The sequence below is a fragment of the Crotalus tigris genome, unplaced genomic scaffold, assembly GCF_016545835.1.
Source record: "Crotalus tigris isolate CLP2741 ecotype Arizona unplaced genomic scaffold, ASM1654583v1 scf7180000018825.4774228, whole genome shotgun sequence".
Lineage (NCBI taxonomy): Eukaryota > Metazoa > Chordata > Lepidosauria > Squamata > Viperidae > Crotalus > Crotalus tigris.
This window is the reverse complement of record NW_024097215.1, coordinates 341195-364363: the sequence shown is the minus strand read 5'-3', so window position 1 is coordinate 364363 and position 23169 is coordinate 341195. Positions and strand designations below refer to the sequence as shown.

The following is a 23169-nucleotide window of genomic DNA, read 5'->3' as shown; positions in this document are numbered from 1 at the left end:
TTTCTGTCACAGTTGTTCACTGCGGTTGTTAAATGGATCACACGGTCATTAAGCATATCCAGCTTTCCCCCTTGACTTTGCTTGCAAAAAGCCAGCGGGAAGGCTCACAAATCGTGATCCTATGATCCCGGGACGTTGCAAGGGTGGTAAATACGTACCGTTTCCCAAGGGCCCAAATTTTGATCCCGTGACAAGTGGGGATGTTGCAGCAGCTGTTAGTGTCTTTTTTTCTTCAGTGCCCTTATAACCTTGAACGGTCACTAAATGGAATGGTTGTAAATCAAGGGCTACCTGTATTCCAGTTCCCACCCATGGCACATGCAACAATAAGAAGATAAGATCCCCTTATCTTAAGAAGGATGGCGGCTGGATAACGTACAGATCACCAGGAGATCTAGAAACACAGAAACCCTGGGTAGATGTTTCTCGGAAGCCCTCTCCCCTCCCCAAATAAACCAAGCGTGCAGATTGACCCACATGGCAAAAAGGTCCATCTGTCTAACTTGTCATTAGGGATTTAATAAGTTGCTGGGGTCCCTTGCTTATCAAAGATTACCGCATTTGACAATCCACAAGGCCGGCCGGGGGAATTTTAATTAAGAGAAGAAAGGAAGCTGGCCTGCTCTTAACCCCCTGGCATCGCGCAGGGGCTGCCCCCCCCCCCCACCAGCAGGAAATCCTCAGAGCCGCTCTTCCCTCCTAGCCGAGGCCAGCCAGCTTGGAGAAGGTGAGTCCAAGGTTTATCCTCAGGTGGGTCAAGCTGTTCCGCTGGGCGAAGGTTGGATACATCGGACAAGGCAGGAGAGGGTCAGTCCTCACAGGGTCCCCTGGTGGTCCTGTGTGAGGCCTCTGGAGATGCTGAAGGCTTGTGGGATGCTGCAGTAATTCCCTAGCCTGCTGTGCCAGCCCTCCCTTCTTCTGCCTGGCAGAGTTCCTCCTGATCATTCTGGTTCACTTGCAGGCCACCAAATTTCTCTCTCTCTCTCTCTCTCTCTCTCTCTCTCTCTCTCTCCCCTCTCCCTTCTCTTTCTCTCTTTCTCTTCCCATCTCTCTCTCCCTCCCTTTCCCCCTTTCTTTCTCTTCCCATCTTTCTCCATCCCTCTCCCGCCCTTTCTCCCTCCCTCCTTCCCTGTCTCTTTCCCCCTCTCCCTTCTCTTTCTCTTCCTCTTCCCATCTCTCCTCTCTCCCTCTCCTTCTCCCTCTTTCTCTTCCCATCTCTCTCTCCCTCCCTCTTCCCCCTTTCTTTCTCTTCCCATCTTTCTCCATCCGTCTCCCTCCCTTTCTCCCTCCCTCCTTCCCTGTCTCTTTCCCCCTCTCCCTTCTTTCTCTTCCTCTTCCCATCTCTCCTCTCTCTCCCTCTCTCCTTCTCCCTCTTTCTCTTTCTCTTCCCGTCTCTCTCTCCTGACATACAGTCTTTTTTCAAAAGAAAAAAAAAAAAGAATCTCAACCCAACAGGCCTGGTATGGTGGAATTCCAGATCCCCCGTCTTCCTCAACAGAATATTTTTGTGTTCCAATTCTCATTTTTCTTTCCCTCCACCCATCTCTCTTCCCCTCTCCCACTCACCCACCCACCCTCATTTTATTTCGTTTCCATAGAAAAGGAAACACTCAACTCGGCTTCTTCCTCTCCCTTGAACTGGTTTAATGAAGAGAAGGACAAGGGGTGGCGTGAAAGCAGTCTTCCAATATTTGAGGGGTTGCCACAAAAAAAGGGGGGGGTCGACCTATTCTCCAAATCACCAGGAGACAAGACAAGAAGCAACAGATGGAAACTAATCTAGGAGAGAACCAGTCTGGAACTAAGGAAGAATTTCCTGACAGTGAGAACAATTAATCAGTGGAACGACTTGCCACCAGAAGCTGTGGGTGCCCCGTCACTGGAGGTTTTTAAGACAAAATCAGAGAATTGTCTGAAACGGTATAGGATCTTTTGCTTGAACAGGGGGTTGGACTAGAAGACCTCCAAAGTCCCTTCCAACTTTCTGTTGTTCTGTTATTCTGGTAGTAGTCCTCTGCACCGCTTTGATGTTGATGGAACCACAGCGTCCCCTGCTGGAACGAGACCCATCTTCATCTCCTCCTTGCTTGAAGACCAGTAACAAAAATCAGCCCCAGGTTTAATAAGCAGCAGTATATTCATAGAACAGAATCCAAAATACGGAGGGCTGGGAGAGGCTGAAGGCATCAAGTCCAAATGTCTCCCTCCATGAGAAACTCAAAGTTCGAGAAATTCACAGCTGTCTCCTCTCAACTCATCCGGGAAAGGAGAGCCGGAATTCTTGTCCTACTTTCTCACAGCTAAACTTTCCCAGCTCCCGTCCTCTCTATTTTCATAGGGGTACGTTGCCAGTTCCCCGGTCATCTTCTTTTGGAGTGGTTCACACTTGAACCCATCTGGATCCCGCCCAGAACTGGATATGGACCTCAGGGTGAGATCTGACCCCTTAAGAATGAAATGGAGGTGTTCCTTCTAAAGATGTGGAAATAACACTTCCACGGGATCCATCAAAAATGGCGCTCACGTTGCTGGAAACCATCACTCACTCATCGGCCTGTCACATTGGGACCTGCTACAGTTCCTCGGTCGTCTTCATGCATGTCGGATAAACCTCACTCATATCTGAATTCTTCACCTAAATTATGGGAGCAGATGCAGCCTTGGCCACATGAACATGTGCTATATATACTACACAAGAGTTGCATTTCTCAGGATGAAATCCTGAGAACTTAGTCCAAGGGTAGGCAACCTTCGCTCTTTTATGGCTCGTGGACTTCAACTCCCAGAATTCCTGAGCCAGCATGGCTCAGCTTGGAAATCTCTCCCTTTCCCCTCAGCATGGCTGGCTCGGGAATTCTGGGAGTTGAAGTCCACGAGTCATAAAAGAGCCAAGGTTGCCTACGCCTGGTTGCCTACGTGATGTATATTTGGATGCTTGACAACTGACTCACATTGATGACGGTTGCAGTGTCCCGGGATCACGTGATCCCCTTTTGCGACCGTCTGATAAGCAAAGTCCATGGGGAAACCAGTTTCACTTAACGACCGGGTTACTAACTTAACAACTGCAGTGATTCACTTAACAAGAAACTTAGCCAGATGTTCAGACTGGATTTGGCATTTTTGTCTACCTATCGAGTCCTTACCAGGACCTGGGATAGGCAGATGTGGATGTTTGATGGTACTACAGATATCGTCGCAGGATGGAAGCAGTTCCTAGTAAGGCCGCCTTTTGCAATTGACTAATGGCGAATTTGTCAATGCCAATGATGGTGTTCAAGTGGTGCTTCAGTTGTTTTGGGATTGCGCCCAAGGCGCCTGTTACTATTGGTACTACCCTTGCTTGCTTTTGTCACCGTCTTTCTATTTGTGGGTCTTTGTATTTTGTTATCTTCTCCAGTTCTTTCTCGTCTATTCTGCTGTCTCCAGGCACTGCCATTATCAAGTTTTTATTATTAAGTTTTATTATTATTAAGTTTTATTATTATTATTAAGTTTTTAAAAAGAGATTGGACAACCATTTGTCTGAAATGGTATAGAGCAGTGTTTCTCAACCTTGACAATTTTAAGGCATGTGGACTTCAACTCCCAGAATTCCACAGCCAGCAATGCTGGCTGTGGAATTCTGGGAGTTGAAGTCCACATACCTTAAAATTGTCACGGTTGAGAAACACTGGTATAGAGTCTCCCGCTCAGGCAGGGGGTTAGACTAGAAGACCTCCAAGGTCCCTTCCAAGACTATTATTCTGTGTTTGATGTTCTGTTCAGTCCTCAACCCAAAGCAAAGACAGGGTGGAAATACTTTAATAAATAAAACATCCAGCCCTCCCGGTGCAGTTTAACAATCATCAAGGTCAGAACTGTGAAAACAACAGCAGCAGCAGCAGCAACAAAACAATGGGTTGTCCCAAAAGTCATAATAAATTATAAGGAAATAAATATTAAAGGTTCTTCTCTTTTCATAGAAGGGTTTCAGATTCACCCAGGGGCTCGTCTCTTTCTCTTCTGCAAAACGGAACGTGAGATTTGCCATGGATCTTCGCTCAACGGAGGAGTTGCCCCACCTTTTCTGCTCTCCTGTACAGCATCGCAAAGAAAAGAAAAGCTTCGTGTTCTGCTGGGTTCATATCGAAAAAAACAAAAAAAAAAGAGAGAGAAATATCCTGGTGGAAAGAAGAGACCAAAACAAACGCCACACAACTTCCTCCATCTCTAAGGTGGACAGAGCCATTACCAGCTTCTCCTGACGTTCTCGAGCCTGGAATTTGAAAGCCAAAAGGGGTTCCCCTGGCATGGCCGGTTGGCTGGCAACCCCTTCACCTGATGAGCTTCTCCGTGCCTCCAAGGGCGCCTCAACAGGTCCTCATGAGTTGGACTCTTCCCGGGTTGATCGTGGCAATAGGTGTTCACTTGGGATCTCGACCAGGTATCTGTAGGACAGCCCCACCATGATCTGCAGGGAAAAGACAGATAGGTAACCTACTAGGGCAGTGTTTCCCAAATTTGACAATTTTAAGGCCTGTGGACTTCAACTCCCAGAATTCCACAGCCAGCATTGGGACTTGAAGTCCACAGGCCTTAAAATTGTCAAGTTTGGGAAACACTGTACTAGGGGACAGGGGTTCCCAATCCCTGGTCCGTGGACCGGTACTGGTCCGCAGCATGCCAGCAACCGGTCCCCACAAACAAGCAAAGCCCCATTCATGGGATACAGGCAGCACACAAATATGAGTCAGTTGCCAAGCATCTGAATTTGGATCCCATGACCCCGAGGGAGGCTGCAACGGTCGTTAACTGTGAAAAACGGTCATAAGTCGCCTTTTTTAGCGTCCGTGTAACTTCAAACGGTCACTAAGTGAACTGCTGTAACTCGAGGACTACCTGAAGTCATGAAGCTAGGTACTTCCTGCCTCCTGTACGTCTCTCTCGCTCTCTTTTTTACAGTTTTATTGGTTTATAGCATACAATGCAATCGAAATACAAAGCAAATAGCGGGAAAGATGGGGAAGGAAAAAGGGAGTAGAGAAGTGAGGTAAGGGAGAAAAAAAAGGGGGGGAGGGATTGACTTCCAACTTCCTTTGGTGCAATAGAGCAGGGCTTTTCAATCTTTTCACCCATTGTACCAGTTTTAGGATATGGCAACATCCGAGTCGCCTAGCAAGGTGTCAAAAACTTGATGACAAAAAAAAAAAAGGAAAAAAGTGATGAAGTACAGGTAGTCCTCGACTTACAACAGTTCGCTTAGTGACTGTTCGAAGTTACAATGGCACTGAAAAAAGTGCCCCCCAAGCCACAGCCGAGCAAGATGGCTGCCTGCCCACCTGGCCGCGCTCTTCCTCCTGTCCGAGGTTACCATTATTGTGAGCATTTCTGTTGAGGATTGGCAGTGGGGGGGTGTTTGGTTTCTATCCCCCCCCCCCGTCTGCTGGGTGGTTGCAGCAAGTTTTGATCACTTCACATGACCCTAGGACACTGTGACCGTCATAAATATGAATCAGTTGCCAAGTATCTGAATATAAATCACAAGACCCTGGAAATGCTGCAACATTCCAGCTGATCGGCGCTTCTTCTGGGCTCAGCAGAAGCGCCAGGATCAGTGCTGAGCTCCAGCTGATTGATGCTTCTTCAGGCTCAGCAGAAGCACCAGGATCAGCGCCAAGCTCCAACTGGACCCTGTCGCTGATCCCGGCGCTTCCGCTGAGCCCTGACAGCCCTGCAGCTCCAGCCATCTCTCTCTCAGGCTTGTGCGGTGCTGCCACCGGTTCTGCTCATTCCCCTCCCCTGCTACCACTTTTCTAGGATGGTCGTGTACCATCTGCCAGGTGCCAATGTACCACAGGTGATACCCGTACCACTGGTTGAAAAGCCCTGCAATAAACTTCAACCCTCCACTTTTCACTGCCTCCTGCACTTCTCAAATTTTACTTTTCTGTGCTTTTTTTTTCAACCCACAGCTGCTTCTCACAGCTGTGGAAAAACCCAGGAAGATTCCTTCTCAGAACAGAGAAGCTGACAAAACAAAGAAATCTGGGATCTCAGAATTATACTTCGACGCAGGATGTTACGGCTAGAGAATGAGAAAGAATGTGGGCTTTCGAACACTCACCGTCAATAGGCTGAGCAGCCCCATCATCACTCCGAGCATGATGTACAGATTATCCGTCAATCCCCCGGCCCACAGAGGTCCAAGGATGGTGGCAATTCCCCCAACGGAGCGACGGAGCCCGTGGCTGAACCCTGCCAAAGAAGGAAAAAAAAGGAGAAATAAATCCTGTTATACAGGGAAGTCCTCAAAAGTACCATCAAAAGTGAGCCCAAAATTCTTGTTGCTAAGCAAGACGGTTGTTAAGTGAGTTTTGCCCCATTTTACGACCTTTCTTGCCACAGAGGTTAAGTGAATCGCTGCAGCTGTTATGTTACTAACGCCTTTCTTATGTGAATCTGCCCCCCCCCACTGACTTTGCTCATCAGGGTGCAAAAGGTAATTACATGACCCCGGGATGCTGCAAACAGTCATAAATTTGAACCGGTTGTATCCAACTGTAAATCGCATGATTTCTGGGAGGTTGAAGTCCACAAGTCATAAAAGGGCCAAGTTTGAAGGCCCCTGACCTTATCCTTCAGCATCCTTGAGCATAGCCAAGAGAGAGCTTGTTGTCTTCTAACGTGGTGCGGTACGAAGAAAACACATTCAAAGCAGCTTTTCCAACTCTAGAGTAGCCGTGCCACCCCTTTCGAGAGGAAAGGCAGATTGGAGAAGGCTGGAATCAGGAACGGGGTGGGCTTACCTTGTGTTCTCTCTGCTGTGACTTTGGAGAAGAGGGACACCTGGGAGACAGCGACGAAGGGCAGGCCCAAGACCTGCAAAAAGACCCCCACTACCAGCTCCGTGAGGAGGACAGCAAAGGTACCTTGCGCGGGGGAGGGAGACATATGCAAAACACGGTAAGGAGAAAGTTCACAGCAGAGCATACCAAATTGCACCTCGCTCAAAGCCAGCTTCTTCGACTGGACACCTTCCACTGGACACCTTCCACTAGCTCTTTGGTGGGTCAACATGTATGTGCTACTGGTCTTCATCCCCGTCCATGCCAAGATACGGAAAGGGAAAAACCTGCTTAATAAAAACCTTTTCATGCCTATTTGGGCTAAGAGGAGATTACAGGTCGTCCTCAACTTACAGCCACAATTGAGCCCAACGTTTCTGTTGCAAAGCGAGGCAGCTGTGAAGTGACATTTGATGGCCTTCCTTGTCACAGTCGTTCAGTGAATCACTGCAGTTGTTAAATTAGTAACAACTTCCCCCACTGACTTTGCTTGTCGGAAGGTCGCAAAAGGGGATCACGTGACCCAGGGACGCAGCAACCGTCTTAAATATGAGTCAGTGGCCAAGCGTCTGAATTCTTATCACGTGACTGTGGGGATGCTGAATGGCTGTAAGTGTGAAAAACGATCACAAGTCCCTTTTTTCAGTGCCGTTGTAACTTCCAACGGTCACTAAATGAATTGAGAGCTACCTGTGTCGATATGACAATATTCTAGGTTCCTTTTTTATTGAGCCAGCAACATCTGACCGTCATCTAGTTTACACTACCTGCTGAATTTCTCTTTTGCGGGACAAGGATTGTATAAGAGCTGCTCCCATTGACGAGACTATAAAACATGAGCTGGTTAATAATAATAATAATAATAATAATAATAATAATAATAATAATGGTACCACCATCAAACCATCAAACATCCATATCTGCCTGTTCTGGGTAAGGACTCAATAGGTAGACAAAATGCCAAATCCAGTCTGAACATCTGGCTGACTGTGCGATGATCCATAATAATAATAATAAAGTTGGAATGGACCTTGGAGGTCATCTAGTCCAACCCCCTGCTCAGGCAGGAAACCCTACACCATTTCAGACAAATGGCTGTCCAGTCTCGTCTTAAAAACTTCCAGTGTTGGAGCATTCACCGCTTCTGGAGGCAGGTTGTTCCGCTGGTTAATTGTTCTAACTGTCAGGAAGTTTCTCCTTAATTCTAGGTTGCTTCTCTCCTTGGTTAGTTTCCATCCGTTGCTTCTTGTCCTGCCTTCAGGGGCTTTGGAGAATAGCTTGACTCCCTCTTCTTTGGGGCAGCCCCTGAGATATTGGAAGACTGCTATCATGTCCCCCCTCGTCCTTCTCTTCTTTAAACTAAACATACCCAATTCCAGCAGCCGTTCCTTATATGCTTTAGCCTCTAGTCCCCTAATCATCTTTGTTGCTCTTCTCTGTACTCTTTCTAGAGTCTCAACATATTTTTTACATCGCGGTGACCAAAACTGGATGCGGTATTCCAAGTTTGGCCTTACCAAGGCATTGTAAAGTGGTATTAATACTTCACGTGATCTTGATTCTATCCCTCTGTTAATGCAGCCTAGCACTGTGTTGGCCTTTTTGGCAGCTGCAGCACACTGCTGGCTCATATTTAAGTGATTGTCCACTAGGACTCCAAGATCCCTCTCACAGTTACTACTATTGAGCAAAGTACCATCTATACTATACCTGTATATTTGGTTTTTCTTGCCTAAATGTAGAACCTTATTTTTTTCACCATTAAATTTCATTTTGTTAGATAGCGCCCAGTGTTCAAGTCTGTCTAGATCCTCCTATTTCTTAAGCCTGTCTTCGGGAGTGTTGGCTAGTTCTGCCAGCTTGGTGTCGTCTGCAAATTTGATGATTTCCCCATCTATCCCCCTCTTCCAAATCAGCCAGCTGCTATAAAGAGGGAAACGTTCTCTTGGGGTACACAAACAGAAACAAGAGTAATTGAGGAATTATCTATTCTGCCCTGATGAAACCTTTTGTGCAACTCTGGCTCACCACAGTTCAAAGAAAAATTTACAGATTGGAGCAAGTTCAGAGGAGATCTACTAAGAATGTGTAGTGATCTGGAAACCCAGCTCCACGAGGAATAGTTAAAGAATCTGGGAAACAGACAACTCAAGAGAGATGAGGCAGCCGTATTTCAAATATCTAAAAGGTGGCCACAAAGAAGAAAGGGTGGACTTTTTGATTACCCCGGAGGGCAAGACTAGATCCGTAGGTGGAAACTACAAGGAAGAAGGTTCAGGCTAGCCATTGGGAGGAACGTCCTGATGGTATGAACTCTTAACCAGAAATGCTGCTTTGTGATATATAGTTTTCCTCTAGAGCAGTGTTTCTTAACCTTGGCTGTTTTAAGAGGTTCCCCAGACAACTGTGGGAAAGCATGGAGTTTGAAGCCTACACTTCTTAAAGCCCCCAACGCTGAGAAACACTGCTTTAGAGCAGGGGTTCCCAATCTTGGCAACTTTGAGACACGTGGACTTCAACTCCCAGAATTCTTGTATAAGTAGACGAGTTGGGAGTTGAAGTCCATGCATCTTAAAGTTGCAAAGCTTGGGAATCCCTGCTCTAGAGGCCTCAAGCAGACTCCGGATAATCCTCTGTCAGAGTGGATCCTGCATTGAGAAGACTGGACAGTTCCTTATAGCTCTGTGTCTGTGGGGTCCTTGGTGCATTGTGTCTTTGGTTCCTACCGTGTTTCCCCGAAAATAAGACCAGGTCTTTTTTTTTTTTTGCCTCCAAAAGAGGCACTAGGTCTTATTTTCGGGGTAGGCCTTACCTCACCTCCGGCACCGACAGCCCCACCCAGCCGGTCCACTTCTTCTGGGGCCGAAATTTTGCAGCTACATTCAGGCCTGCATATTGCAGTCAGGCCTTTCCAGAAGGCCTAAGCAGCCGAGTACCAAGCTATGGATTCAATCCATAACTCGGTGCTCGGCTGCTGAGATCTTGCACAACTGAGGTACAGATTGAATCCATAGCTCGGTTCTTGGCCACATGGGCCTTCCAAAAAGCCCCCTGACTGAGAAATGCAGGCCTGGCTGCAGAAGAGGCCTCAGAAGAAGTGGGCCGGCAAGGAGAGGCCTGGCTGCAAGGTAAGCGGGTGTGGGGTGGGTGGGGCAGCTCCACCCCCCCTAACTTGATTTGTGTGTGCCTCGCCCTAAACTAGGGCTTATTTTGGGGATAGGGCTTATATTAGGCCCACCCCCCAAAATCAAGCTAGGGCTTATTGTTGGTGTAGGCCTTACTTTCGGGAAAACACGGCAGCAGTCCCAAAGGTGCTTTTTCAAGAGACAACTGGACTTTATTTTTCCTTGAAAACGTTTCGCTTCTCGTCCAAGAAGCTTCTTCAGTTCTGACTGAATGGTGAAGGATGTATATTCCATATAGTCATCTGGTCATTAGCACTCTTTCTGAGAGTCATTGAGGCCAGGTAGAGGTGTACCTGTGCCCTCAGGGTCACCCGAATCAGAGTGCAAATGAAGTGTGGAACCTTTTGTGTTGTAGAGAGAAGATGGCTGGTGTCGTATCCCCCTCCCCAAATGAGAGAGGGTCTCTTTGACCCCTCTTTCAAACCAGCGATCCTCTCTGTCCAGCATGTGGACTTTTGAAAAAAGCACCTTTGGGACAATCACGATCTGGATGACTAAGAATCTCCATAGACCTTTGGTGGCTAGCACTGATGATGTCGCCTAGCTGGGTAATGAAACGTCCGCAAGAAAACAACCAAGTCCAGTCAGCACCAAGAACCCCACGGTTCAACCTTGAGCTACAAATATTCTCTTCCACTAGATCTCTGTGCTTCCAGGGCATCAAGAGGTCAGGAACTGAGAAGATGGAGAGAAGAAACCCTCACGCTTTTCTCCAGCGGTCCGCCATCATTACCTCGGGGGTGTGCCAGGAACAGCAGGCACCAGACACAGGCTACGTTGCAGATGACCAGACCCATGAGCAAGATGATCCGATCTGATAGCCGGATGCTGAGAAAGTGCACCAGGAAGAAGCCAGCAATGACCTGAAAAAGAAGAGGCAGCACACTTGACGGTGTAATCGGGCCCTGTGTGTGCAGTGACCCTCACAGCCTGCTTCCAGGCTGTCAATCCAAGAGATCAGGAATTACTCCCAAATCTTTCTGCATTCAAAGGAAGGGCCTGCCTCTGCATGGCTCCCCTTGTCCACTAACCAAAGAACTTGGTTTCGTGTGCCTGACACAGCTTGTCATGCAAACCCACCCCATTAGGTTGATTTATTTCATTCATCAAATTTTGAAACCGTCCATCTCCCTCCCTCCATTCAGTTTATGCGGAAATGGATTAAGGAGACTCATAAAATTTAGATTAATTCAGTAAACAGCTTAATTGGATTGTACGGATACAGCCCAAATCATGAGATGGACACTGAAATTTAATTGGTGGCCAAGGCCTTCATTCTGACTCACAGAAACATCAATGGGAGGGAGGGAGGGAAGGAGGGAGACCGCCTACTACCTCATAGTTCCCTACGTCCGGTTAGATCCCACAGGCTGGGCCTCCTTCAGGCCCCGTCGGCCAAGCAGTGCCATTTGGCGGGGCCGCGGAGGAGGGCTTTCTCTGTGATGGCGCCCACGCTTTGGAATCAGCTCCCCCCGGAGATTAGGACCGCTCCCACCCTGTTGGTCTTCCGTAAGCTACTTAAGACCTGGCTTTTCCGGCAGGCCTGGGGTTTATAAAACCTTACCCCTGGATGATTGTTTTTGTTATGTTTTATGTGTTTTTTATTGTTAGCCGCCCAGAGTCCTTCGGGAGTGGGGCGGCTTATAAATTTTAAAAATAAAATAAAATAAAATAAGATAGGGAGGGAAGGAGAGAGAGAGAGAGAGAGAGAGAGAGAGAGAGAGAAAGAGAGAGAGAGAGTGAGCGTCTGAGAGAGTTGTACTTTCATACTTGCAAGGCCCTATCAACGTAGCTTTGCAATGAAGTAGAATTAGCTCCGTCCAGTCATGACTCCTACCTGCTTTACCTGGTCAGGCCGACACTCTACCTTATTAAAGTGCAACGGTGAGCAAAATCTCCTGTAACACACAGGCTGCTCAGTTACAGCGTCACCCCTTTTCACCCTTACCTCCACACCACACAGGAAATACATGATGCTGTTCTCCAGTTCTCCAAAGTTCAAATACTTCTGTGTAATTGGAGTCACCATAGTCTGTAGAGGAAAATCAACACACGTTCCAGGTGGTTCATCTACTCTTAGAATGACCTCCAAACACTACGAACAGCAGCTTTCAATACACTAAACGCCGGGGTTTCGATTCTGAACCGTTCAACTTCTGAGTCTATCAAATGAGAATGAAGGAACTTGGTCTGGGGTACCTCAGAGTACAGAAAGGTGGGCTATATCAGGGCTGCCCTTGCTGGCTGGGGAATTCTGGGAGCTGAAGTCCACAAGTCTTTAAAGACTGGACATCCTTAATGTATATTGGTTGATACATACGATGCGCACAAAAACAGATAGCAATAACACTTAGATTTATATACTGATTCACGGTGCTTTACAGACCTCTCTAAGCGGTTTACAGAATTGGCATATTCCCCCCCCTCCCCCCAAAAAATATGGGTCCTCATTTTATCAACTTTGGAAGGATGGAAGGCTGAGTCAATCTTGAGCCGGAGAGACTCGAACTGCTGAACTGCTGGCAGCGGCAGTCAGCAAAAGTAGTCTGCAGTACTGCATTTGAACCACGGCGCCACAACGGCTGTCAAAAAATGAGGAGGCTTTGACCACACAGTCGCAACCACCATTGTGATTTTTTTTTAAAAGAAGTCCCACCCCTTATCCATGAGTTTGTATCTTTTGAAAAGTTGATCAATGAAAGTTGGGAGTCACTTTGAAGCACGAAGGGAGAAAATCCCAGCTAAGCTGAAATGGAACTGGATAGTTTGGGGTGGTTTAGGGTGTTGTGAAAAGTAGCTAATGTCTTAAGGTTGGGTTGAACTGAGCCATCACATCAAGTTTGACTGGGCTGGGTGATTCTGGCCTAATCGCCCCAATCTTAAGCCATCTCACAGGGTTGCAGTTGTGCGGAAACAAAAGAGAAGCAATAAATTGTAAAGATTATCCAGGAGGTTCTAGATCAGGAGTGTCCAACCTTGGCAAATTTCATATTTGTGGACTTCAACTCCCAGAATTCCTCAGCCAGCATGCCTGGCTGAGGAATTCTGGGAGTTGAACTCCACAAGTCTTAAAATCCCCAAGATTGGACCCCCTTGTTCTGGATCATCCAGTCCAATGTTTTTCAAACTTGGCAACTTCAGAACAGGTGTGGACTTCAACTCCCAGAATTCCTCATCCAAATAGTTGCCATGTTTGAAACGCACCAATCTAGTTCCAGCCCTCTGCTCAGTGAAGGAATGCTTAAATACTTGTTCTGCGAAGACAAAAATCACACTTTAATCAACCTAGCTGTAGGGCCTAGTGCAGAGGTAGGCAACCGTGGCTCTTTTATGACTCGTGGACTTCAACTCCCAGAATTCCTGAGCCAACATGGCTCAGCTTGGAAACCTCTCCCTTTCCCCTCAGCATGGCTGGCTCAGGAATTCTGGGAGTTGAAGTCCATGACTCCTAAAAGAGCCAAGGTTGCCTATCCCTGGCCTAGGCCTGTGTTTTTCAACGTTGGCCACTCGGAGATGGGTAGACTTCAACTCCCAGAATTCCTGAGCCAGCATGGGGGAACTATGGCCCCTTCATGACTTTGGATTTCAACTCCCAGAATTCCTGAGCCAACATGGCTCAGCTTGGAAACCTCTCCCTTTCCCCTCAGCGTGGCTGGCTCAGGAATTCTGGGAGTTGAAGTCCACGAGTCATAAAAGTGCCAAGGTTGCCTCTACCCCCTGGCCTAGTTGTGTTGGGTGAAGTCAGACAACCTATCCCACACAGCTCCCCCTAACTTGCCCTCCTTCATCCTTGAAGACAATCCCCCTTTTTTTTTGCCACATTCTCTTGCCTGGACCCTCCAGATCTAAGCAAGAGGAGCTGGCACTAACCATCCACATTCTTGCTTCCAGAATGTGACAATGGAAGCCGAAGAAAGGACACGCAGAAAAGCTCCACTTTCTGCTTTTAGATCTACGAAATGAGCCCGGGGTCAGTGCAAAAGCAGACCTACCTCCAACGCCGTTTGGTTGAAGAGGGTAATGAACTGGGCAGTGAGGAGAACCACCACTTCCTCCCGCAAGTATTCTGAAATGAAAACACAACCCCCATCAAAATCTGTTAGAGGATGCAAGAGGCCCTTTTTACACGGTGGGGGGGGGGAGAGAGAAGAAATGAAGGGTTAATCATAAAACTGTCCCTCCGGGTGTTTTTTTGGAGAGCTCTACTTGGGAAAGTTCAAGGTTCTCTTTCTGGCTGGATACACACACACACAACCCTCTGAATCAGGCTATCAAAAAGACCCTGGGTGAATTTTGTTAGGGAGTAATAATAATGATGATGATGATAATGATGATGATGATGAAGTTGGAAAGGACCTTGGAAGCCATCTAGTCCAACCCCCTGCTCAGGCAGGAAACCCTAAACCATTTCAGACAAATGGTTGTCCAATCTCTTCTTAAAAACTTCCAGTGTTGGAGCGTTCACCGCTTCTGGAGGCAGGTTGTTCCACTGGTTAATTGTTCTCACTGTCAGGAAGTTTCTCCTTAGTTCTAGGTTGCTTCTCTCCTTGATTAGTTTCCATCCGTTGCTTCTTGTCCTGCCTTCGGGCGCTTTGGAGAATAGCTTGACTCCCTCTTCTTTGTGGCAGCCCCTGAGATATTGGAACACTGCTATCATGTCCCCCCTCGTCCTTCTCTTCATTAAACTAGACATACCCAGCTCCAGCAGCCGTTCCTTATATGTTTCAGCCTCCAGTCCCCTAATCATCTTTGTTGCTCTTCCCTGCACTCTTTCTAGAGTCTCAACATATTTTTTACATTGTGGTGACCAAAACTGGATGCAGTATTCCAAGTGTGGCCTTACCAAGGCATTGTAAAGTGGTATTAATACTTCACGTGATCTTGATTCTATCCCTCTGTTAATGCAGCCTAGCACTATGTTGGCCTTTTTGGCAGCTGCAGCACACCGCTGGCTCATAAATATTTAAGTGATTGTCCACTAGTACTCCGAGGTCCCTCTCACAGTTACTACTATTGAGCAAGGTACCCCCTATATTATACCTGTACATTTGGTTTTTCTTGCCTAAATGTAGATCCTTACTTTTTTCACCAATTAATTTCATTTTGTTAGATAGCGCCCAGTGTTCAAGTCTGTCCATATCCTCCTGTATCCTGTCTTCTGGAGTGTTGGCTATTCCTGCCAGCTTGGTATCGTCTGCAAATTTGATGAGTTCCCCATCTATCCCCTCGTCCAGATCGTTGATGAAGATGTTGAAAAGCACTGGGCCCAGAACAGAGCCCTGGGGCACCGCACTACACACTTCCCTCCATGTAGATGCGGTTCCATTGAGGACCACACGCTGAGTACGGCCGGTCAGCCAGCTACGGATCCATCTTGTGGTGATGCTGTCTAACCCGCATTTTTCTATCTTATGAAGTAGTAGGTTGTGATCTACTTTGTCAAATGCCTTACTGAAGTCCAAGTAAATTATATCCACAGCATTCCTCTGGTCCACTAATTTTGTCACTTGGTCAAAGAATGCAATAAGATTTGTCTGGCATGATCTGTTTTTGACAAACCCGTGTTGGCTTTTAGTAATGACTTTGTTTGCCTGTAGGTGTTCGCTGATTCGTTGTTTGATTATCTTTTCCAGAATCTTCCCAGGTATTGAGGTCAGGCTGATAAGTCTGTAATTTCCTGGGTCCTTTTTTTTCCCTTTTTTGAAGATGGGAACTACATCAGCTCTTTTCCAGTCCTCCGGTAGTTCCCCTGTGCTCCAGGATCTAAAGTTTAGTGCAATGTGTGAGCTCCGCTTATCTGGTTAGCTTATGGTTCAATCTATTACATGGATGCCAAATAAGTTAATTCGGTAACTGAAGTCATTATAGGAGGAAAGCCGTGTTGGTCTACGGCAGCCAAAACGTTCTTCCACATTTGCACTGACTTTCAGTAATTAAATTGCTTTACGTACTAAGCTACTGTTATTTTTACGTACTAAGCTACTGTAATTTTTAATTAGCTGTCTTGTTTGTGTTGTTGTATTTTACTGAAACTAACTTATCTGGTTCAATATATTAACGGAAAAATAGAAAACTACAGAATTCGGGGTAGTGGCAATGTGGAAGACCACTGTGATTGCGAGGATAATAAGAAAATTATGAAATTATGAAAATTATTCGTAATAAGGAAAGTCTAGACCAGTGGTTCTCAACCTGTGGGTCGCGACCCCATTTGGGGTCGAACGACCATTTCACGGGGGTCGCCAAACAACACAGTCCGCCATTTTTTTCCCCCTTTTCCTTAGCTGTGCTACTCCCTTTTATTCTATTGGCTTTTGAAAGGCAATAGAATAGACTCTCTTGAATAGAGTCTAATTCTATTGGCTTTCAAAAGCCAATAGGAATTGTCCAGGCTGTGTCTGCCCTGCTGAGCCCGCCAAAAGTCCCATTTTGCAAACGGTGCTGTACCAGTTGAGTAGTCCTCAACTTACGACCGGTTGAGTAGTCCTCAACTTACGACCGGTTGGGGGTTGCGGCATTAAAAAGGTTGAGAACCACGGTCTAGACGTTTAGAGCTCATTCTGAGCCAGCCTGCTTGTTTTTCACTCTTGCTTTCCGAGCAAAGAAGAACTGACTAACTGACACCCCCTGGAGATTTGAAAGTATTCTTTTCATGCGATGCTAAGCATTAGAATTATTCTGTATTTAAGACAAGAGACAAAGCAAATTTGGGGTTTCCTTAATTCTTGGACGTGTGCCTTTGTAGAGGATAATAGGAGTCGAGTGATTGTGCCACACAGAGGTATTTACAAGGAGACAGTATGGCTAGAGATAACACAAATGACACAGGAAGTGCACAGGACCAAAATGGATGCCCTTTCTGGTGGGCTAGTGGTTGATTTAAGGAGTAATATGGGTGCCTTATCCCTTACCATCAAAATTAAGACTATTTAGCCCAATTGTAAGGGAAATTTTCAGAAAACTTTCTAGAAGAGGTGGATTTCACCTCTGCAAGGTTGATGCATTCATTTTACCTTTTAAACATCTCAAAAGAAAAACGGATCAAAAGCCCCCTTATTCCTACTCTGTAGGTCACAAAAAAAAGGGTGCAGAGAAGAGCTACAAAGATGATTTATAGAACTGGAAGCTAAACCATATGAGGAATGATTGAGGGAATTAGATATGTCTATTGTAACAAAGAGAAAGACCAGGGGTGACAAGATAGCAGTCTTCCAGCAGGCTATCACAAAGAAGAGGGAGGCCAACCTCTTCTCCAAAGACTCCCAAGGCAGGACAAGAAGCAATGGATGGAAACCTACCAAGGAGAGACACATGCTAGAACTAAGTAGAAATTTCCTGAAAATGAGAAAGAATTAATCAGTGGAACGGCTTGCCTTCAGAAGTTGTGGGTGCTCCATCACTGGAGGTTTCTAAGAGATTGGACAACCATTTGTTTAGATATAGTCTCTCCTGCCTGAGCAAGGGGTTGGACTAGAAGACCTCCAAGATCCCTTCCAACCATTATTCCATGTTCTAGGTTCTAAAAAGGGACCACATGCTGGCCACAGCCTGGGCAACTATGACCTCACCTGTTCCTGCCATAAGCGAAGGTCACCTCACCTTTCACAGAGCTAAATTGATGGAAGGGATTCGTGTCTTCTTCAACTGATTCTTCATCTGCCAAGTGTCCATTGGGCACATACCGACATTCGTCGCCAAGGGAAGGTTGCGGAAGTCCCACAGGGGTGCTGCCATAGCAGGTCCCTCCCGTGGCCTCTTCTCGGCCAACCTCATGTCGTATCAGTGGTTTCTGCTCCTCTTCCAAAGCCTCTTGCTGCACCGTTGATATGGTCCTTGCGGTGTGAGCCGGTGGCTGGATGTCATAGTACATCACCATCACAATCACTTGAAGCAGAATCCACACCAGACACATGAAGAGCTGCCGACAGAAGTCAAGAGCAGAGAACAAAAGAACGGAAAGCCCTTTTGCGTAACACAAAATTGGATGAGGGATCCTTGGGTGCTCTTCAAGCTTGGCTGCTTTCTTGCAGACATTTCATTACCCAGCTAGGTAACATCATCAGTGCTAGGAAGGAGAAGGGGTTTTGTGCTTTTATATTCTATTACAGGGGTAGGCAACCTTGGCTCTTTTATGACTCATGGACTTCAACTCCCAGAATTCCTGAGCCAGCATGCCTCTCCCTTTCCCCTCAGCATGGCTGGCTCAGGAATTCTGGGAGTTGAAGTCCACCAGTCATAAAAGAGCCAAGGTTGCCTACCCCTGTTCTAGTAGCATTGATGATGTTACCCAGTTGGGTATTGAAATGTCTGCAAGAAAACCAACAAGAAAGCATCAAGGATCCCTCATGTCAACCCTGAGCTACAAATATTCTCCTTTAATGGTACAGAACGGAGTGCAAGATTAACCAGAGGTCTTTGTATTCCATTGCATCAAAGTACAGAAAGTATTTACAATGCTGAAATTTTAAGACGGCACTGAAGTGTTATTCAGCAGCAGCATTTAAGAGCAAAACCCTTAAAAAAGATATTCAAGAACTATTTTATTAATCTAAAGCTAGATTGGGATCTTCAGGAACCCAAAGGTTCTTGTTTCTGAGTACCTTTGCATAGAGCTATGGTAGGAATCTAAAATCTTGCTCTTAAAAAAAAGACTCCTAAAGCACATTCCTTTTGAACAGGTTTGGAAATATGCATCTGAATTCATGTTTAACATTATTTTAACTGTTCTTCTGATGAAGTGAGAGAAGAAAAGTACTTGAAAGAATATGAACTTCTCAGGAGTGGAAGCTAGTCTTATTGCCTCAGACACCGATGAGAATCTGGTCAGGGATTTAGAGAATGGATCTCTTTCATTATACAATCCTCTAACCCAGACATGTCAAACACAAGGCCCGGGGGCCGGATGCGGCCCGCAAAGTGGTTTCATGTGGCCCACAAAGCCATCCTGAAAACAGTGAGGGAACGGCCCCCGTTGCCTTGGCCCTGGCCCAGGCCAGCCGGGAGCCAATGTACAATTTTGTGGTGGCCATCTATGCTGAAACATATTCAGTCTTAGCTCCATAAGGCCGTCTAGAAACAGCGAGGAACCGGCCCCTGCCCTGTTGGCCCCGCCCCCTGGGTGCATGCTGGGGTGGGGTCACCCTTTGTGAGGAATGAAGAAATGGACCATGCCTTGGAGCTTGTCCCCGTCCCACCCCCTTCTGCCAGACACCCCCAGATCTGTCCCACTCCTATCCAGGCCCCCACAGGCACCCTTGACGCGAACGATGTAGAGCTGGCCACGCCCACCCAGTAGGCCACATCCATCCTGGCCACACCCACCCGGCCCCCTGAGGGCAACCGCAATGCTGATGCGGCCCTCAATGAAATTGAGTTTGACACCCCTGCTCTAACCGGGGTATAGGTAGTCCTCAACTTACAACAGTTCGTTTAATGACCGTTCAAAATTATAACGGCACTGAAAAATGTGACTTACGGCCTTTTTTCACAGTTACGACCTTTGCAGCATTCCCTCACAATGATGTGATCAAAACTCAGACGCTTGGCAACGGGTTCCTTATCTAGGCCCTTTGCCATGTCCCGGGATCACGCGATCCCCTTTTGGGGATCTTCTGACAAGCAAAGTCAACGGGGAAGTCAGACTCACTTACCAACTTATCGATTGCAGTAATGCACTTAACTGTGGCAAGAAAGTCATAAAATGGGGCAAAACTCACTTAACAACAGAAAATTTAGGTCTCGGTTGTGATCGTAAGCCGAGGACAACCTGGGGTCTGTTAGCACCCTGACTTCCCACTCTTCCCATTTATTGGTGCTAAGGTCCTTCTTAAGAAAGTGTCTTGTCCTAGCAAAATTGGATGAGAATTTCTCTGAGAAATATGGAAAAGCTGCCCACCCATTTTTTATTTTTATTTTATTTTTTGCCCCAAGTATTGATGGAGGATTTAATAAACGTTGGTTAGGTTGGGTACCTAATCTTGTTAATATTTTAATATTTACCATTTTAATTGCAAGCCACACAAAGTCACCTCACAGAGTGAGACAGGCAGCATATACATTTAACCAATAAACAGTGCTTCCAAAAAGAACAAATTCTTGTGACTTACCCCTGGGGATGTAAACTTATTGACTACAAAGGGCCCCAGATGGAAATTGCAGAGGCGCAGGAAGAGATTACAGGCTGGCCCTGGAAACAAATATGACAGAACAGGTGTATAAAGAAGGCATACAAGTTGCCTGCCAGGACATTAGCATCTTCTGCAGTCACCTTCCTTCAACGCCCCCCCCCCCAAGCCACCCAGAGTTGCTGCATAAAAATTTAATAAATAAACAAATAAATAAACTCAGAGCAACTAAAACGATCAAAGGCCTGGAGACTAAAAAATACGAAGAACGGCTGCAAGAATTGAGTATGGCTAGTCTAGAGAAAAGAAGATATAGGGGTGACATGATAGCAGTATTCCAGTATTTGAGGGGCTGCCACAGAGAAGAGGGGGTCATGTTATTCTCCAAAGCACCAGAGGGCAGGACAAGAAAAATGGTTGGAAACTGACCAAAGAGAGAAGCAACCTGGAATTAAGGAGAAACTTCCTGACAGTGAGGACAATTAACCAGTGGAACAGCTAGCCCCCAGAAATTGTGGGCGCTCCATCACTGTAGGTTTTTAAGAAGAGACTAGACAGTCACTTGTCTGAGATGGTATAGGTTCTCCTGCTTGAGCAGGGGGCTGGACTAGAAGACCTCCAAGATCCCTTCCAGCTCTATTCTATTCTATTCTATTCTATTCTATTCTATTCTATTCTATTCTATTCTAGTCTAGTCTAGTCTAGTCTAGTCTAGTCTAGTCTAGTCAAACTCTCCTTTTCCTCATAAGATGGGAGCTACAAGAAAAAGACTCTTCTTGGCGGTGGCACCCCAGTGACAGGTATGAAAGTTAACTGATCCTAGAATTGTAACTTTAGGAAAAGGCATTTAGGACCATCAACTCCAACAAAATTGTAATTATTTGGAGATGCACTAAAAGCCATGTTCCCATTTGAACTGGGCAGCGTCTATTTGCTGCGGTGTGCTCATGAGGTTATCCTCATGGTCCCCAGTTCAGGAGGCAAGAGGCCTTATTTCTACCAGCATTAAAACATTTTCCTCCCTGTTCCAACACTACATGTGGTCCTCGAATTAACAATCATTCATTTAGCAACCGTTCGAAGTTACAACAGCACTGAAAAAAGCGACGTATGACCATTTCTTACTTACGACCATTTGCAGCATCCCCACGGTCACGTGATCAAAATTCTTGATGCTTGGCAACCGACTCACATTAATGACGGTCGCAGGGTCTCCCCGGCGTCACGCGATTCCCCTTTTGCGACCTTCTGACAAGCAAAGTCAGTGGGGAAGCCAGATTCACTTAACAACCGTGTCGCTAACTTAACAACTGCAGTGGTTCCCTTAACAACTGTGGCAAGAAAAGTCGTAAAATGGGGCAAAACCCGGAACAGCCATCTTGCTTAGCAACAGAAATGTTGGGCTCACTTGCGGTCGTAAGTTGAGGACTAACTGTACCTAAGAGCAGCCCACGGATGCGTCGTATCTGCTAAGCCTTGTCAATCGTTACCATGAAGGAAATTCAGGAAAGTGATCGGGATAAAGGCCGGCCAGGGGGACAAAGAATTTCATCCCTGCGTAATTTTTGGTGATGAGTGAACACAACTCAGCTGTGACCAAAAAAAACCCCTAAGCCACAAAAAAAAAAATTATCTAGGAAGATCAGGAAACTTATGGTACTCCCAATGATGTTAATATTATTAGTGCCGATGGGGGCAACTGCTAAGGATGTATTCAACTTCGGGGCAGCTACAGGTTCTTCAACTTATTCTAGAACTTCCAAATAACAAGTATCAGAGCATGCACAGCCTTATTGCGCTGAGATAACCCAGGAGTAAATACAGTAAACAGTGGTCTATATTAAATGGTGGTTTATCTTATACTATCTACAATATCATACACCAGGAACAATATACATACACATGTTAATACAGCAGTTCCCCAACACACAGCAGCTACAGCAGGAAACAGAAGAGAGAGAACACATCTGCAGAGCCTTCCCTTTTATACAAGGCTCTTAAAGAGACACAGACCCTGCTGAGTCATTCCCATCATTACATCATACATCTTACATCAGCTGGTTAGCTTCTAAATCATTACTTTGACATTAAGATGAAAGAACAGTTGCCATTTCTGCTGCTGTTTTCAAAACTTTTTTTAAAAACACATGTTTTTATTGAAAGAGCAGCTTCTCAGCACGTATGTTTGTTTAAAAACTGATTTGAAGTTACAGCGTTAGAAGTTTATCTTCTAAAACGGGCCCTTTTCAGGCCAATTTTAATTTCATCCACAAACTGCCTTGACTGAATAACTCAGTGCTGGTAAAGGGCCTACATAACTAATCTTCTACATTTTTATTTTTATTTTCTCCTTCCCGAAATCCTTCTAGATGATGTAAAGGCGGCCAGGGACAAACTACAGGTCAGTCCTCGACTTACAACAACAGTTGAGCCCAAAATTTCCGTCGGTCCCTCTTCAGTGAAACATTTGTTAAGTGAATTTTGCCGCATTTTACGACCTTGCTTTATCACGGTTTTTAAGTGAATCACTGCAATTGTTAAGTTAGCAAAAAGGTTGTTAAGTGAATCTGGTTTCGCTGGTCAGAAGGTCGCAAAAAGGGATCACACAACCCTGGGTCACTGCAACCGTCATAAGTATGAATCAGCTGCCAAGCTTCCGAAGTTTGATCACATGACTATGGAGATGTTGCAACGGTTGGTAAGTGTGAAAAATGGTCATAAGTTGCTTTTTTCACCGCCGTTGTAACTTTGAATAGTCACTAATTGAACTATTGTAAGTCGAGGACTACCCGTACCGCAATGCAAACTTCCAGTGCCAGCACAAATGTCAAGTTTTTGTGGGGAGGGTTCTGTCAAAAAGTGGAGTCCTTACCAATAAGAAGCCCAACCTGGCGGCAGGCCATGACGGCCGCAAAGACCTTGGACCTCTCCTGCAAAGTGGTGGAACGGGTGAGGTAGCCAAAGATGGAAGCACCTGCTCCAGTTCCCACACCTGTAGTGGAGATCCAGAAAAGAGTGTTGGAAAACGAAGGA

At 46.1% G+C, this 23169-nt stretch overlaps 1 protein-coding gene across 4 annotated transcripts in view; it reads right to left on the bottom strand.

The window, feature by feature from the left end:
- Window positions 1-3699: 3699 nt before the first annotated feature.
- The window catches only part of LOC120313992 (major facilitator superfamily domain-containing protein 8-like), a 57549-nt gene continuing 38079 nt past the window's right edge, over window positions 3700-23169 (bottom strand). For 2 of the 4 annotated variants that reach the window (XM_039356570.1, XM_039356571.1), the window contains exons 4-12: window positions 23009-23128; window positions 20119-20198; window positions 17612-17930; window positions 14005-14078; window positions 11961-12044; window positions 10746-10875; window positions 6789-6911; window positions 6107-6237; window positions 3702-4453 (exon numbers count right to left, since the gene is read on the bottom strand). In XM_039356570.1, the coding sequence (XP_039212504.1) occupies window positions 4364-4453; window positions 6107-6237; window positions 6789-6911; window positions 10746-10875; window positions 11961-12044; window positions 14005-14078; window positions 17612-17930; window positions 20119-20198; window positions 23009-23128 (1151 nt within the window). In that variant the 3' untranslated portion in view covers window positions 3702-4363. Of the gene's footprint in view, window positions 4454-6106; window positions 6238-6788; window positions 6912-10745; window positions 10876-11960; window positions 12045-14004; window positions 14079-17611; window positions 17931-20118; window positions 20199-23008; window positions 23129-23169 lie in introns of all 4 variants that reach the window. The other 2 variants (XR_005558311.1, XM_039356572.1) reach the window with 2 other exon arrangements.